General features: G+C 43.8%; 2 protein-coding genes across 4 annotated transcripts in view; one reads left to right on the forward strand and one right to left on the reverse strand.

The window, feature by feature from the left end:
- LOC126199021 (GPI mannosyltransferase 2) overlaps positions 1–18,207 on the forward strand; it is a 253,063-nt gene that overhangs the window by 12,221 nt on the left and 222,635 nt on the right. The gene's annotated exons all lie outside the window — the stretch shown is intronic.
- Positions 1–18,207, reverse strand: part of LOC126199020 (dual oxidase-like) — a 246,332-nt gene that overhangs the window by 7,527 nt on the left and 220,598 nt on the right. Inside the window, exon 31 of one of the 2 annotated variants that reach the window (XM_049935709.1) lies at positions 10,987–11,115. The exons of the other annotated variant lie outside the window; for it this stretch is intronic. Coding sequence (XP_049791666.1) covers positions 10,987–11,115 — 129 coding nt within the window. The remainder of the gene's footprint in view (positions 1–10,986; positions 11,116–18,207) is intronic. 2 annotated transcript variants of the gene reach the window in all.

Below are 18,207 nucleotides of genomic sequence, written 5' to 3' on the forward strand. Positions count from 1 at the left end.
GGTCCCCCCAGCAGGAAGGAGTGCGCCATCGAAGAAGCTGGCAATCATGAGGGATTTCTCCGTGATGAGTTCCTCATATTGAAAACGTAAATGGGTTGAGATTAAAGAATTGACACTTCTCCCAGCTGCACTCCAATACCTCGTGGTGTCACCCACGGGAGGTGGTTACAATCTCACGACAGTTAATCCAGTTGTTATTCAAAGGGTGTAAATGCCATCGCCGGTCCTGTGAAGTCCTGCTCTCGGTTGTGTAATGGGACCTTGCTTTTGGAGACGGATAGTGCTTCTCAAGCACAGAAACTGCTTCATGCGACACTTTTCCACAGCTATCGTGTTGAAGTAGAGGCTCACCTCACTCTGAATTTCTCCCATTGAGTCATATACTCTCGGCTGCTTGATGACATGACCAAGGCTGAAATAATAGCCTATCTCACTGACGAGGGAGTGACTGCAGTTCACTGCGTCACAAAAAGGGTTGATTAAGAATTACTGCCAACCCATACTCTATTTCTCACATTTGACTGTGTGGCACTTCCATGAAATATTAAGGCTAGCTACAAAGCTGTTACTGTTACTGTCAGACCATACATCCTGAATTCCATGTTTTGTTATAAATATCAGCACTAGAACCACACCTGTGAATCTTGTGAAAGTGCAGCCAAATGCGTCTCCTGCAGCACGGACGCTCCTGAAGGTCTCTCTCCACCTCCAGCCCGTCACTGTTTCAATTATGCCCTAACAATTGCTTTCACCCCCCACACTTCAGTTCATTTTCTCCTTCCTCCTGAGGCGAGAATTCCGGCTCATGGGGGTGTCGTGTTGTTCATTTGAGACAATGTGTATGGTCACACTGTTTCCCTGCTCACCCAGCTTCAAGCTGTTGCTGTCCATCTTTCCCTTCCTGGTTTCACCTTCTCTTTTGCAACATATACTCACCCTCGTCTTCTGCTGTCACCAGGGCAGGCATTTTGCAGTTCATTGCTCAGCTTCCTCCCTCCTTTTTGCTGCTTGGCGACTTCCATGCCCACCATCCCCTTTAGGGCTCTCCATGCCCCTGTCCGAGAGGCTCTCTCCTGGTAGATATCTTCAACCAGGTCAATCTAATCTGTTTGAACACGGTTACACCTACATTTCTTTCTTATTGCGCACACTCCTTTGCATCAGAACTCCCAGCAGTGGCCGCCGTGCCAGACACTAAACAAATGAAATGCATACGGGTCCAGAACTCTGGCTATTCTTCTACGGCCATCTCTTTGAATGGAAATGGTTCTTTTAGTGCTGCTTCTTCTGCCCCTTCGGCCTTCCCTTCCATGGCCACCCCCTGGGAGGACGGTCAGGCTCGCTGGCTAGGGGCGAAATCTTTCCCCCGTTATCTGGTCTGCACGAGGACTAATGGAGATCTTTCACCAATACCAAACTTTCATTTTTTGTGGAACACATTGATGACAAGTTTGGTTAAGTGGACATTCGGGGCAAGATGCGGTCAGGTTCGTTGTTGATCAAAACTGCTTCAGCTGCCCAGTCTGCGGCCCTTCGTGCCTGTGACCATCTTGGCACAATTCCTATGTTCATTGCCCCCCCCCCCCCCACCAGTCTTTGAATATGGTTCAAGGTGTAATTTTTCACAGGGACCTCATCCTTCAAACTGATGAGGAACTTAGGGACAATCTAGGACAGTGGGGTGTTCATTTTGTTCGGTGTGTTCAGAGGGGCCCGAAGGTCAATCGCATTGGTACTGGTGCCTTTTCCTGGCCTTTGAAGGGGATACCCTCCCTGAGAAGGTCAAGATTATGGTTTATCGATGTGACGTGAAGCCGTACATCTCACCACCTATGAGATGTTTTACGTGCTTGCGTTTTGGACACACGTCTTCCCACTGTTCGCAGACCCCTCTCTGTGGTGTCTGTGGACGTCCACTCCGTGTGTGTGTTTTAATTGCACGTTAATTGCACGGCAATCATTCTCCACATTCGCCGGATTGCCCCACTTATAAGAAGGAAAAGAAGATAAACCAGTATAAGTCCCTTGATCGTCTAACCTACACTGAGGCTCGTAAGAAGTATGCACGTCTTCATCCTGTGCCAATGATGTCTAGCCATGCTTTGATTGCATCTTCATCCCTTCCTCTCCCTTCCTTACCCCAGTCCCAAACCCTCTCCTCCCCCTCTCCCCTGCGGTTCCCACACCCGCCCCTCCAGGCGCCACTCCCTGTCCCCTGCCAGAGAAGTGTCCCACTTGTTTGGTGTCTCCAGATCTTGCTACAGCTGGCTCCTTTATGCCACACAGCCCTTCTCGATCTCTAACAGAAAAGAAGAAGTAACATAAGTCCCAGGACAAGGAGCCTCTGGTGTCGCCAGAGGTCCCGTCCTCACCTTCGCAACCTGATTCTGACCTGCTGTTCATGGATGTCCCCCCCCCCCCCCCCCTCCTTGGCGTTGATGGATGGTGACCCTGCGGCATGAGTGGCTTTAGCCGGTTCACCCTCCATTTGAATCATCGTTCTGTGGTTAACCAATGGAATTATAATGGATATTACTGTCACCTTCTGGAATCCCTTATTTCATTTTACTCAGCAGCCTGTGTGGTTCTACAGGAATCTCATTTTACTGGTTTTCACTCACCAACCCTCCGTGGATTCTGCGATTTCTGTCGAAATCGGGTTGGCCCCCTGTGGGCCTCTGATGGCGTTTGTACGTTGGTCCGTATGGACGTTGCTAGCACATGGATTCCTCTTCAAACTACATTGGAAGCGGTTGCTGTTGAGGTCCACTTGGACTCTGGGATCACAGTTTGAAATCTTTATCTCCCTCCTGAGAGGACTGTGTGTTAATAGATTGTTTTCTTCAGGGTAATTCTTTTGCTTAATGAGCCACCCCCACTTTGTGGTTGTGGAGCCTTCCAGTCAGTAACCCACATTTTGGTGGAATGCCCCCTTCTTTTGGCTTTGGGTACTAAGTACAGACTTCCCCGCACTACCTTTAATATTGACAGGCGATTCCCAGATGGTTGAACTGGTTCTCAGTTTCCTCCGTGAAAGTGGTTTTTATTTTCAGTTCTAAGGTTTTTAATCTCCCTTTGGAGTAGGGGCAGGGCAGTTAGGGTTGGGGTGTCTCCCACTGTAAGCTGTGTTTGAATATTCCTGACTCCCCTCCCTGGTCAAGATCATCTTTTCTCTCCCTTTTACTCTGTTTTTATCGCTTTTTAGATTTGGTTAGTCTCCTTTTACAATACGCACTTGAACACTCTAGCGGGTGAATGCTTTTGAATAGCAGGTGGTCTTGCCTGTACCGCGTCAGAGGTGGGATATTTCCTGCCTCCAGCATAGCCTTGGGGTTGCCCACTTGCTGACTTCCCTTGTTTTGTTTTCACCATTGACAACACGACTGCACTTTTACGTTTTTTAACCTTTTATCACTATGACTCTTCTCAGATGTAAATCTGTCTGAATGGACCACCTTTGAAACAAGGGACTGATGACCTTGCTGTTTGGTCCCTTCAACCCCAACCAACCAACCAACCAACCAATCAATCAACCAACCTACCTACCTCCCTCTACTCCTCACTGGCCATTTTTGATGAACATTTCCCCTGCATTGATGACCAGATAGAATACATTACAAATGCTATCCTTAGGCCACATGTTTGATGTGTAACAGGTGTCTGGGTAACGCGTTATTCCCAGCCCCAGGTTGACAGGTAGGATTTGCATGTACCCCCTGGTACAGGGGTGATTGCCCAGCTGCTACCTTCCCAAATTGCTGATTGGTCCCTCTTGTCAGGGGTTCGGGAGGTGTGACCTGAGGTGTGAACAATCGCCTAAGATGGTTACATCCCTTGCTGAAGGGGGCCCCCAGTTAAAAGGAGTGTACCTTCGGAAACGCTGGCAATCGTGGGGGATTTTCTCGCAATGAGCCAATCTTCTTCACAGTCAGTGGCTACAAAAAATAAGTGGAATGAGGCTAATGATTCGAAGACTCTTCCAACTGCACCAAAGTTCCTTGTGGTTTCCCATACTGAAGTGCTCAGGACTTTGCAACAGTAAATCCGCTTATTGTTTAGAAAAGTGTTAATATCAGTTGCTGGCCCTGTGAAATCCTGCTCTCGTTTACGCAGTGGTACTTTGCTTTTGGGAACTACTTCTGATTCTCAAGCGCAACAACTGCTTGAAACTTCGCTCCTATCCTGTTCGTGTTGAGGCCAGCCAAATGCTGAATTCTTCCCACTATGTTATTACTCTAAGCTGCTCGACAGTCTGACCGAGGCAAAAATCCGACCGTACCTCTCTGATCGGAGTGTCATTGCCATTCATCAGGTGATGAAAGTGGTAGACGCCTCCTTAGTGCCCACACACACTCTCTTTTTATTACCTTTGATAGTCGTGCTTCTATCTGTGATCCAAGCAGGCTATGAGGTTATCACAGTCAGGCTGTGCATTCAGAACCTGATTCACTGCTACCAGTTTCATCATTTCAACCACACTCGAGTATCTTGTCAACACCCAGCCAAATGTGTAACCTGTGGTAGGGTGATGTCTGCCTCCTGCTCCCTATTGTATAAACTGCAATGGCGACCGTGCCGCCTTCTCTCAAGATTGTCCCATGTATCTCAATGAGCGGTCTGCCCAGGAAATTCGGGTAAAGGAAAAGTACCTTACCCCGTTGTTCACAAGTTATTGGCTAGTCGCAAACCCTGCGTTCTACCGTCTCGCACTTACAGTACCGTTCTTGCTTCTCTCTCTCTGAGGAGGACATGTTCATGCAGACATGCGACCTCAGATTCGGCGCTGAGGTTGTAAAATCACCCAGTGCCATGGTAGCATTGCCATCTCCTCGTCCAGCTGTGCAAAAAGCCATCAAGTTCTCACCTCACGGGCGAAGTCACCAGCTACATAACCGGCAGGCCAAAAAGGACAGAAGGGATACTCCCGTGAAGACTTTCTATGTCCCACCTGCTAACCAACACCATAGTCTTCCTCTGTTTCCCAAAAAGACTCGAAGAAGTCAAACAAAGGAAAACGATCTCCTTCAGACTCGAAGATCCTCTTCAATATTGTCACCACGTGATATCCGTGCATGGCTGACCTCGGTGTCACTGGTGTGCACCACCAACCTATTTTCTGCGTTGGACTGTGGAGGCCGACTGCAGAAGAAAGCTGATGCTTCTGTGGACCTAATGAAGCACATTCCTCCTGCCTCAGTGCCCTGTGGCAGCTAGTCTTTGCTGGCTGATATTCGGCAGCTGCCGAGGTGACACCCCTTCATTTTTTTTTCTTTTTTCTTTTTTTCATCTTCATCATGATTCTCCTCCAATGGAACTTTCGTGGCCTTTGATCCCACAAAGAGGATTTACAGCTGCTTTTAGAATCGCAGCATCCACTTGTTCTCTGCCTTCAGCAAACAAAATTGCGTCGTCATGACCACTTTGGGCTTTCAAATTTCGTCCCAGTCCGTTTTGACCTTCCCCCTGACGTTTGCATTCCATCTCATGGGGGAGTCATGCTGCACATAAGAGATGACGTTTGTAGTCAACACATCTCCCTGATTACCCGTCTTCAAGCTGTTGCAGTTCACCTTTTCCTTCTCACTTGACCTTTTCCCTTTTTAGCATTTACAGCCCTCTGTCATTTGATGTCATCAGGGCAGACTTACTCCAATTTATTGGGCAGCTACTTCACCCCCTGCTGCTCAGTGACTTTAATGCGCACCATCCCCTTTGAAGTTTTCCCAGAATCTGCCAGAGAGGTGCCCTCTTGACTGACCTTATTAATCAACTTATCCTCTTCTGCTTTAACACAGGAGCACCAACGTTCCTTTCAGACTCCTGACACACCTATTCCCATTTTGACTTACCTTTGTGCACTGACCAGGTTGCCCATCATCTTGAGTGGTCTGGTGGTGGTGGTTAGTGTTTAACGTCCCGTCGACAACGAGGTCATTAGAGACGGAGCGCAAGCTCGGGTTAGGGAAGGATTGGGAAGGAAATCGGCCGTGCCCTTTCAAAGGAACCATCCCGGCATTTGCCTGAAACGATTTAGGGAAATCACGGAAAACCTAAATCAGGATGGCCGGAGACGGGATTGAACCGTCGTCCTCCCGAATGCGAGTCCAATGTGCTAACCACTGCGCCACCTCGCTCGGTCTTGAGTGGTCTGTTCTCCCTGAAACATACTTGAGCAACCGTTTCCTGTGAACTATCTGTTTGCTGACTCCTACCCTACCTTCGTGCACAGCCAGATGGCAGCTAACGCCGACTGGAGGCTTTACTCCTCCCTGGCGACCTTCAACCGCTGCAGAACATTCCATTCCTTGCACTTTCTTGTTGCCATGCCGTGTCCAGGCCCCTTGGTGGACTGTGACATGCCGCGATGCTGTTTGCGTGTGGAGACAAGTTATCTGCGTTTTTAACAATCGTCCTACAATGGCATACTGCATTCATTACGAACAGAAGCATGCTCAGTGTTGTCACATTCTTTGGGATAACAAAAAACTAGATGGATTTCATTCACTAGTTCTTTAACACTTCCACTCCCTCTTATGTCTTGTTGACCAATCTCCGACGGCTCTCTGGGACCGAGATCCATTCCCCAATTTCCAGCCTGAAAGTAGCAGACGATGTCATCGTGGACCCTACTGCTATCTCAAACACCCTGGGCTGCCATTTTACAGAGATTTCGAGCTCCTCCCACTATCACCCTGCCTTCCTCCATCGAAAATGAGTAGAGGAGGCCCGGACAATACCCTTCTCTTATCAGAATCGTGAGTGCTACAATGCCGCTTTTACTATGAGGAGCTAGATCTAGCTCTCACTTCATCCCGATTCTCTGCCTCAGGGCCATGTGCTGTTCACATTCAGATGTTGCAGCACCTTTCTCTTGCAGGCAAACACTTCCTGCTTAATATGTATAACCACATCTGGTCAGAGGGCACATTTCCCAAATGCTGACATGAAGCCACAGTCATACTCATACCTAAGCCCAGTAAGGACAAACAGCTGCCTTCTAGCTACCAACCATTTCTCTCACCAGCTGTGTTTGCAAGGCGATGGAACATAGGATTCGTGCCTGGCTGGTGGCTCGAGTCTCACTATTTACTAACCACTGCACCGTGTGGATTTTGAGCGTGCCGTTCTGCAGTTGACCATCTCGTCACTTTGTCCACCCATGTCATGAATGGTTTTCAGTGGAAATGCCAGACAGTGGCAGTGTTTTTCGATTTGGAGAAAGTCTACGACACATACTGGAGGACTGGTATCCTTTGTACTCTCTACAAGTGGGGTTTCCATGGCTGTCTGCACTGTTTCCTTCAGGAATTTTTAAAGACAGAGTTTTCACAGTACGTGTGTGTTGTGCCTTGTCGGACAGCTTTATCCAGGAAAATCGTGGGCCTCAGGGTTCCGTTCTGGGCGTCATCCTCTTTGCTATTGCCATGATCCCTATAATGGCCCATCTCCCAATGGGCATCTCCGCCTCCCTTTTCGTTGTCAATTTTGCCATCTATTGCAGTTCTCCATGTACCTGTATCATTGACTGGCGTCTTCAGCGGTGTCTCAATCGTCTTTACTCACAGAGCCTCGACAGTGGCTTTTGTTTTTCCACTGACAAAATCATTTGTATTAATTTCTGGTGGTGCAATTGGTTTTTTCCATCGTCCTTACGTCTTAAGCCTGTTGTGCTCTTTCATTCGTTGAAACTTATGAAATTTCTGGGGCTCATGCTTAATAGGAAACTGTCTTGGTCCTCCCACTTCTTACTTTGCAGCCCGCTGTTTGCGGTCCGTCAATGTCCTACATGTCCTCAATGGTACTTCCGGGGGTGCAGATCGAACCACCCTCCTCCATTTGTACCGGTTCCTTGTCCATTCGAAATTAGACTACAGGTGTTTTATTAATTCATCTGCACGTCTGTTCCTCTTATGCTGTCTCAGTACTATCCACCATCGTGGCATCCATTTGGCCACTGGCGCCTTTTACACTATGCCGGTTGAGAGTCTGTATACACTGATGGCTCTCGGACTGACCGTGGTGTCGGGTGTGCCTTCGTCATTGGCGGCGACGTTTTTCAGTGTCGGCTTCCGGAACATTGCTCAGTATTTACAGCAGAGCTCTTCTCCCTGTATCGGGCCACGCAGTACATGCGGCAACACAGGCTTTTCGATTGCGTAATCTGGTCAGACACTCTCAGCGCCGTATGTGCCTCTATGTGCCGCACACCATCCATCCCATCGTGCAACAGGTTTAGGAAAGCTGTCACTTGCTCACTCTTAATGGAACCAACGTGATGTTTTTGTTGGTTCCTGGTCACGTCGGTTGGGCAGGAAATGATGCTGTCGCTGCTGCCAGGGTTGCAGTCCTTGTAACTCAGCCTACTAGTTCTTACATTCCCTCCGCAATCTCTGTGTTACCGTCTGTCAGGTGATGGTCATTTTAACTAGGTTGCGTGTTGGGCACTGCCTTTTTAGCCATCGCCATTTGTTAAGTGGTGCTCCCCTACCACTTCGTGCACATTGTGCTCAACTTTTAACTATCTGCCAATTCCTGATGAAATGCCCTTTTTTTAACGAACGACACACAGGCTGTTGACTGCTTTTTACTTTTTATCCATCAGAGCAATATGGCGAAGGCCATTTGTTTTTTAGCTCTGGACCTGTTTCTCTGACATATTTCATAGATCTTTCTCCACGTCCCTGTTTTTAGCTGTTATATCTTCTGTTGATTGGGATTGATGAGTAGTCTTTCTTAACCCCTCTCTTTGTCTTAGTGTTTTACAGTTTTGACATGGATGTGTATGACACTAGTTGTTTTTGCGCCCTAAAACAAAAAAACTTCTATGATATTTTGAAAAATTTTCCCTAAGGCCACCGTGTCCTTAACTGTTCCTCTTTTAAACGTGCTTGATAGTGTTTTTTACTTTCCCGCCTCAGGTTTTTATATATTACTTGTTTTGTCTTACATTATGATATGGGCACTTATGAACTTAGCAGTTTTGTGTCCTAAAGCACCAACGCCATGAAGGGGGGGGGGACCACATGTCACCTTCCCTGTTTCCACTCCAGGCTGCTCTACCCTCTCTGCATCTCGTCCCTGTGTGCTTCCACAGGCAGCACCTTACTTTTCCCCACCCATGCCCTGCTGTCCCACAACACTCCAGTCTCCTCCTCAACCCCCTACCTCCCCCCCCCCCCCCACCCTGATTGCTTCTCCCATCATACACTGTTGCTCACAGTCTGTCCTCGACTGCCAGAGACGAGGTCATGTATGTATGTATGTATGAGTTGTGTTTGTGTAAATGTGTGTGTGTATTTTGTCTAGTTCAGAAGGAGGCCTTCTAGCCAAAAGCTTACTTGCTAAGTAGTCTTTTTGTTGTGCCTGTCTGCGACTCAACGTATCCACTATATGGTGAATAGCAAGCTATTCTTTTCATAATATTGTCATTATATATAAGGAAGGGTAGGTGACGCATATCGTGCGACAGTATGACTTACACTGCGATAATACAGCACTATCCACAGAGTTATGCAGAAGGCCGTGCCGGTGGTAGTGTAATGTATTGGAAGTGTTGGGCCTCTGTGGAGGAGTCTGACAAAGTGAGTCTTACAACTCCCTTTCTTCCTTTATCATATTCTTATTCTTCTCTTTGTTTAGAAAATATGAACTCTATCTATACTGGTATACAATCCATAAAGGGAAATGATGCCACTGAACCAAATCCTGTAATTTGCATTAGATGCGAGTACGGTATACATTCAAATGATCGACTAATGCCTGCAGCCAATCTAACTCCACAAATTGTGTGTTTTCATTCTTGTGGAACCAGTCAGCAAGGCTTAGATGGTGGCACGGGAAGTGGGTAAACTTGTCTGTACATCAAACGCATCGCAGGTGCAGTAGCATTGATGGACAGGACACTCTGTGCACCTGCAATCGAGTGCAGTTAACACAGGTAGCAGCAGTTAACCAGTTATAAATCCACAAAACTGATGAAAGTATGGGCACTAAGGATTGCCACTGGCCAGTCACTCCCACTTCAAGCTAGGCAACCCCCAGATAGTTGGGTACTGGCTTGTCCTCACACTGACTCTTCTTTTTGGGTGTATGGAATTGTAGCGTTGCTAGGAGTCATTGCTGTAATGACAACACCCACTGAAACAAAAAAAGAAATATAAACATGGAGCATCTGCACAATAATGCGAGGCTTTCCTGATACCTGTGGAAGCTTTCAAGATCCACGCAAGTATCTGTCATTAACCTCAAAACAGCCAGGCCGAATATTGCTTTCACAGCCTTGCAAGAAAACCGGGCAGTCAGAGTGTTCAGTTCGGGAGGAAAATCACAAATTTTGTGGAAGGGAAAGGTTGTTGTCAGTTCTAGACAACAAGGTGTGGGCTTTGCTATTCATATTGATCTTCTACACACCACAGAAATCCTGATAAGGAACTCTAAATACATTGTAGCTTTGCGCTTGTCAACTAGCAGTGGACCAATAACACTTCACAGCTGTGCAAACCCCGATGATGGCCGTGTCTGTGGACTTACGAGGTCACTTAAATGAACATCTCAATATGAGTGCACCCTCGGGATTGTGTGCATTCTAGGTGACTTCAGTGCTAATATCTGAAGTGATTCTGCCACTTGACCAGACTGCAAAGGCATACATGAAAATGACTAGATAAATGAGAATGGTTTAAGACAGCTTGGATTCTGTGCTATGTGCCAGCTCTGTATATCAGTGACACATACCTTAAGGGCAAGACAAAGCACAAGGCTTCCTGGATGCATGTACACTTCAAGTACTTGCATCACCTAGATTTTATTTTAACCAAGAGGAAATATACCTGCCATTTTCTCCACATGCTTCTATTTATAGTGCCTATTGACACTGATCATATACTAGCAGTGACAAAAGTGTGTTTTGTGACTGTAGAAGTTATAGGACTAAAGCATCATTTTTTGTGCATATTATTTTAATGATAAATAGATTAAAGATTTTACCTTTTGGTTCAAGGCCTGCAGTGACCTGAAGAAAACTGGAAAATCTGGTCTGCCAAAGTGGGTGACTGCTTGTAGACCAGTGAACAGTGAGTGGTTGCATATTCGCTGGAAGTGCCTTTCGCAGATGTACTGCAAATAAGAGAATTCCAGAGCAAATGTAAATGTACAGATAGTTTATTCCTGGTAGCTAAATTTTAATACAGTCTATCTGTCATTTCTGAATGCTGTTTGAATCAGTTTCTGTCCCTGGATGTTCCTCTAGGACTAGTTGATGATGTTATCTACGGGACAGTTACGTGCACATGTATGTATGATCTGAAATGAAAGTGTTTCCATGAAAACTGAGTACTATTTTTTATTTTTTAGTTGCACTGACAAAGTTTCACACTTTTTTTACAGTGTTCATGGTGTGTCTTTAATGTTGGAAAAAAATGTTTTGATGTTTGTTGAGATACAGATGGTATATCTGGTGAGGGAAGGAGGAACTGCAGTTACTTTCGGTTCTAAAAGCCGCACTAGGTGTGATACCAAGGTACATGTCCCATAGACTTTGTAAGTTGCTATCACCAGTGTGGTACTTACTTGTACTTACACAGTATGTTGTTGTCTTCAGTCCGAAGACTGGTTTGATGCAGCTCTCCAAGCTACTCTATCCTGTGCTAGCCTCATCATCTCCAAGTAACTACTGCAGTGTACTACATCCTTCTGAATCTTCTTACTGTATAAATCTCTTGGTCCCCCTCTATGGTTTTCACTCTCCACACTTCCCTCCAGTACTAAATTGGTGATTCCTTGATGTCTTAGGATGAGTCCTGTCAACCAGTCCCTTCTTTTGGTCAAGTTGTACCACAAATTTATTGTCTCCCCTATTCTATTTAGTGCCTCCTCATTAGTTATGTGATATACCCATCTAATCTTCAACATTTTGCCGTAGCACCAAGTTTCAAAAGCTTTTATTCTCTTCTTGTCCAAACAGTTTGTCGTCCATGATTCACTTCTGTACATGGCTACACTCAAGAAATATACTTTCATAAAATACTTCCTAACACTTAAATCTATACTCAATGTTAATAAATTTTTCTTCTTGAGAAACACTTTCCTTGTTATTATCAGTTTACTTGTTATATCATCTGTACTTCAACCCTCGTCAGTTATTTTGGTGCCCATATAGCAATACTCATCTACCACTTCAATTGCCTCACTTTCTAATCTAATCCTCTCAGCGTCTACTGATTTAACTCAACCACATTCCATTATCTTTGTTTTGCTTTTGTTGATGTTCATCATATGTGCATGCTCCTTTCAAGATCCTGTCCATTCTGTTAAACTGCTCTCCCAAGTACTTTAATGCCTCTGACCGAATTGCAATGTCATCGCACACCTCAAAGTTTTTATTTCTTCTCCCTGGAATTTAATTCCCAAATTTTTCTTTGCATTCCTTTACTATTTGCTCAGTGTACAGATTGAATAACATATGGTTTAGGCTACAACCATGCCTCACTCCCTTCCCAACAACTACTTCCCTTTCAGGCCCCTTGACTCGTTTAATTGCGTTCTGGTGTCTGTACAAGATGTGAACAGCCTTTTACTTGTTGTACGAGGGTGATTCAATAAGTAATGCCCCACATTCTTTTTCTCAGAACATATTTATTGTTAAGGCTCAGAATTTGGTGACAATATATATCAACATGTCTTGTCCATGTCCTATTTTTCTACATAGTCTCCATCATGTTCTATGGCCATACACCAATGTTGTGGAAGAGCATGTATTCCCTGCTGGTAAAAGCGTTTGTCCTGTAGGTGTAGCCATGTTTTCACTGCATGACTGACACTCTCGCACATCCAATGCTAACCGACAGCTGTAGAGCCAATTGTCGAGTTGTGGTGTGCTGGTCAGCATGAATAATGGCATCCGCCCGATCCAGCATGTCTGAAACAGTGGCTGTGACAGGACTCCTGAGTGTGGCTAATCATGGAGCTCAGTTTCTGTATTTCCTAAGGCTGTAACTTAACCCATCACCCAACTATATCCACTGCAGCATCCCCATACACTACCCACAAGAATTCAATAACAGCACGCTGCTTGTAACATGAGTCAAGTTATCAGTTCCACCAGCACCTCCCATACCATGTACCCCAACTTGTCCAACTTGAGCTGCCTCTCCCCCTCCGTGCCCCCCCCCCTCCCCTCCCCCCCCCCTCCCCGCGCTCTCTCTCTCTCTCTCCCTCTCCCTCTCTCTGTTTCTGAGGTAAACAGTGCTGTCAGACGTTTATTAAATCTTCATTTGATCAAAGTAACAGATGGTATAAGCTGTTAATATTTCTCAGTATGGGAGGTACAGGTAGACACCTGGTAATGTGACTCAAAATAAAATGTCAGAGAAGACCATATACCATTGCCTTCCTCCAATCTGTGAACCAATTTAACCATTGATTAGTTAAATCTCATAATGGAGAGCCTTCAGGAATGTGGATGAGTAAAATAATACCTTGACAGAAGCAGCCAATTCAGTCTCATTTTGTAAAGTATACTTTACAACAGATTATGATTAGCATTAAACTGCATATTAATAATTATGGGAATTACTTTGTATAAACACTTTTTTAAGAGAAAAACAGCTACTCTTATATTAATCTGCTGCTGTTTTTATCTAATAATACAGACGAATGATTTACTTTGCACAGATCACTTATCAGTTATGTATATACTGACTATTGCAATGTCTATTCAGCATGTATTTATGCGGAATTTAAATACCTGAGTCCAGATATTATGATAGCTAGTAGGACTAGCTAGTGTGGTATTCTTATCTTGGGATCTTCAATTTTATGCCCTATATCTGCTGGTAAGTCCCTATACACATTTGCAGCAGAGTGTAAAACTCTAGTTTTATCCCAAAATATTCTATAATTTAGAAATGGAAGGAGAAGCGATGTAGTAGAATCATTGTGGACACTTGGGTTAAGAAGCTTGCATACACGGAAGAGACCTGGAGGGATTCGGATTGATTACATAAAGGTAAGATAGATTTGACAAGTGTAGAAAAAATTAAAATACAGTAAATAAAGCAGGCGAAAGGAACTTTAAATGTCTAAAAATGAAATTGACAGCAAGTGCAAGCTGGGTAAGCGATATTACTAGAGGACAAATGTGACATTGTAGAAACATGCATGACTAAGTCCAGTCATAACATAACCAAAGGAGAGAAAGCCAAAAGATAGAAGGAATTGTGGAAGGATATACAAGGGAAATTACTTGAAGACATTATTGCCACAAACTGTGCTGTGTGCATGGTAGAGCTGGTTAGCTTCATTGGCTGGCATGCTCCAAGTTGTCAGTTCTAATACAATCATCAGCAAATATTTGTTTGTATTTATCATTTCTAGAAGGTTCTCAAATTTCTTATGTCTAATTCTTGTGTATTCTGGAAAATTTGATATGTGTATAAATAGCAGTGCCCTCTGTCCAACAGGCAGTTCTATTCTGTCCTGTCTGTATGTTGGTCACCATAATGAATGTGCTTTTGTTGCTAAGTATTGTATATACTTAGAAGGAGAGACAGCATTGGTCGTATTTTTTTTGTTTTATTAACCGCAAAATCGATTTTCGGTCACTTAGTGACCATCCTCAGTGCTAGAAGTTAAAAATTTTCACATAACGATCAGAGAGTATAAAACAGAAAATCACAACTACATCTGCATATGAACATAACATTTGGTAGGAACATACCTGTAATATATAATTTAAATTGGTAGGCACTGGTGTCAACAAGCTTAGAGCGATCACATAAACTGAGAACTGAGGTCGCTGTTTACATGCACCTGTTCACCAGACCTTGGTGTGGCAGGGCTTGGAACGCCCTCTATGTGACATGTCACGTGAAGACTTAATATTACTGGTTTTGCGAGATATTAACACTAAATAACTCTTGTGCATTTGTGAATCATGAAGTAATTCAAATTTAAAATGTACGTAAAACACATAGCAGACGAAGGGGGAAGGAAACGCCTAAAATACATTGGCGTATTGTTTTTAAAAAACAATATGATAACAAAATTGTTACTCTATACCCTCAAACCTTTTTCGTTGTTGTAATGAATATTGTTTAATGGCATTTGAATTGTTACTTAATGGCATTTTCGTACTATTACTATTTTTTATATTTTTTTATATATTTGACTTCTCAGTTTTAACGTAATATTTTACGTAAATCATGAACGATATACTTCTAACTTCCCATGCCAAATGGTGGGTGTTATGTTTTACAGTAAGCAACCGTGTATATTTGATGTCATGTGTGTATGGGTTCTGACCCAGTGCTTATGCGGAAGCCTATAACCACTGTTATAACAATGCTAGCTTATCCAAACGGACAAACGAGACGTACATCAGCATGTCGGTTAAATATGATAACAAAATTGTTTATCCACACCTACCAACTTTTTTGTAATGAACATTGTGTTTCACGGCATTTTAATTATTACGTAATGGCAGTTTCGTACTATTACTATTTTTTTATATATTTGACTCCTTAGTCTTAACGTAACATCTTACGTATATCACAAACGTACTTCTAACTTTCCTTGCCAGATGGTGGGTATTATGTTTTTTTAAAAACCTGTGTTATACCTCATTTCATGTTATTCATATATTATTCTTTTTTATTGTCTTTTTCTCTTTTGCCTGTCCTGCACTCTGACAACTTATTATCGATCTGTTTTATGTTTTATAAGTTTGTTTTTTAAAAACAATACGCCAATGTATTTTAGATGTTTCCTTCCCCCTTCGTCTGCTATGTGTTTTACATACATTTTAAATTTGAATTACTTCATGATTCACAAATGCACAAGAGTTATTTAGTGTTAATATCTCGCAAAACCAGTAATATTAAGTCTTCACGTGACACGTCACATAGAGGGCGTTCCAAGCCCTGCCACACAGAGGTCTGCTGAATAGGTGCATGTAAACAGTGACCTCAGTTCTCAGTTTATGTGATCGCTCTAAGCTTGTTGACACCAGTGCCTATTAATTTAAATTATATTACAGGTATGTTCCTACCAACTGTTTTGTTCATATGCAGATGTAGTTGTGATTTTCTGTTTTATACTCTCTGATCGTTACGTGAAAATTTTTAACTTCTAGCACTGAGGATGGTCACTAAGTGACTGAAAATTGATTTTGCGGTTAATAAAACAAAAAAATACGACCAATGCTGTCTCTCCTTCCAAGTATATCCATTATCTGGTCGTGGTGCACAGGACACTCCATGGAGTCGCCAATCAATAAGCTAAGTATTGTACTTCATTGACCACCCTACTTTTGGATTTGGACTTGTTTGTGGTTATGACATGACATCGTTTGGTGGACATGCAGGGTTCTTCAAAATGATTACATCACCATGGTTCCAATTAAGCAACATAAAAGTCATCAGATACGTGGACAAGAAGTGGAATACAAGAGGTACATCATTCCTGAGGTCTGTACTTGCGGGAGACCAATGGATTTCAAAACAGCTGCCCATCAGGCATCAAGTAGTGTTCCTCAGATGCTGCTCAGGACACAGTGAAGTGGCTGAAAGGATTCAACTAAGATGTTAGATACAAGATGTGTTTGGCAAATGTGTACTTTTACTTGGATGGAACAACCCCGCAGTGGTTCAAGACATCAGAAAGAACTATATTACTTGTACAAATTCCAGACCAAACTGGAGAAAATATTTGATGACACAGCAAGCAACAAGTCTGCTCATCAGAAGATCAATTGAAGAATAGTGCACAAGTTAATGGGGAAACAATACATACAGAATGTTTTCGCCTTACGTCACATTGTGAATACAAATGTGATAGAAGCTGACAAAATCTCACACTTGATGAAAGGAGCAGAAGACATCTACCAAGCTCTTTTGGTAAACATGTAACAGCAGTAGAGAAATTCGTAAGTGGTGCCATCACATTGAGGTAATGGAAAAAAAAAAGCACCAAAGAGGCATGAACAATTCACAATCATGGCCTCACCTCGTATACATCAGGTAGTGAGAGAAGGGAAATATAGCAGTTTATGGCAGCCAAAAAGTCTTGAGTGTGCAAGGGATAGAAGCCATCAAAGTCCACTCCATATATCAGGAAGCAACAGGACATGTTGAAGAAGAGATGTTCCAATATTTGGCACAAATCTCAATCCCCAGTTGAATACATCATGAATTGTGGACTCATTCAACTCCAACTTATGCCATGACTGTCATACGGCACTCAGCATCTGACCAAAGCTGGGCCAACCAAATCTTCTGGCAAGTGTAATGTCCCACAGAAGAAATGATTTTTGGAGAACAGTGGACAACATGCATCCATTGTGTACAACCTGCACATGTTCTTTGCTACTTTAGAGAAAGACAAGTGTCTAATGACTACTGCACCACCAGACATCAGCCATTTCAACAGCTCAGTTCACACCATTCAGCTGCAGTCGATTGTAGTCTTAACTGTGGGACGAAGTCCATCACTGTACCCTGGAGGAGTCTGCTCCCAAACATGCTGCAGCTGTTCCCTGTTGCTGTACAGAGATAGCGGCCTCTCCCCTCACTGCTGAATTTAGGAAAACTATGTGAGGTGACCAAATGTGGTAGCAAGGTTGCCACAGATGAAAATCCTCTATAGACGACAGCTCACCTGAAGATGAAGATGGCTGGCATTTGTCCAGCCGAAATATCGTGCAATGAAGTTCACAACGACCGTCTGCAAGCCTGAAATCTTTTAGAACGGTTACCAAGCTGTTAAGGAGTCTCATTGATGGCATCATCGATGGCCAATCTCTCGATGCTCTAGTTCAGGGCTTTCTTCTTCTTATTCTTCTGTAATGTGGAATGTTTATCGTCACCAGTTAAGGGCGGCTGTGATGGTCATACGAAAGCGATTGTGCTGAAAATCTCACATTGGAGTATGTCCAGCCAACAGTAACATGTACAGCAAGAATAACTAACAGTGACAGAACACAGCTGGGTCATTCCATGTCAATTCAACCAATTTGAGAAAATGTTCCAGCTGATAGTCTCAGATTTGGCTGAAATTTAGCACATTAATGCTACCAAGTGTGGAACACTCATGTACAAAATTTTAAGTTCCCCTACCAATTAGTTCCAGAATTATGGCTTGTGAAAGAAGGTGGCATGACCCGGAAATTGCAAGCCACATCTGGCAATCTATCTTCAAATCCAACTTCAGGTC

Source organism: Schistocerca nitens, chromosome 8, assembly GCF_023898315.1.
Source record: "Schistocerca nitens isolate TAMUIC-IGC-003100 chromosome 8, iqSchNite1.1, whole genome shotgun sequence".
Lineage (NCBI taxonomy): Eukaryota > Metazoa > Arthropoda > Insecta > Orthoptera > Acrididae > Schistocerca > Schistocerca nitens.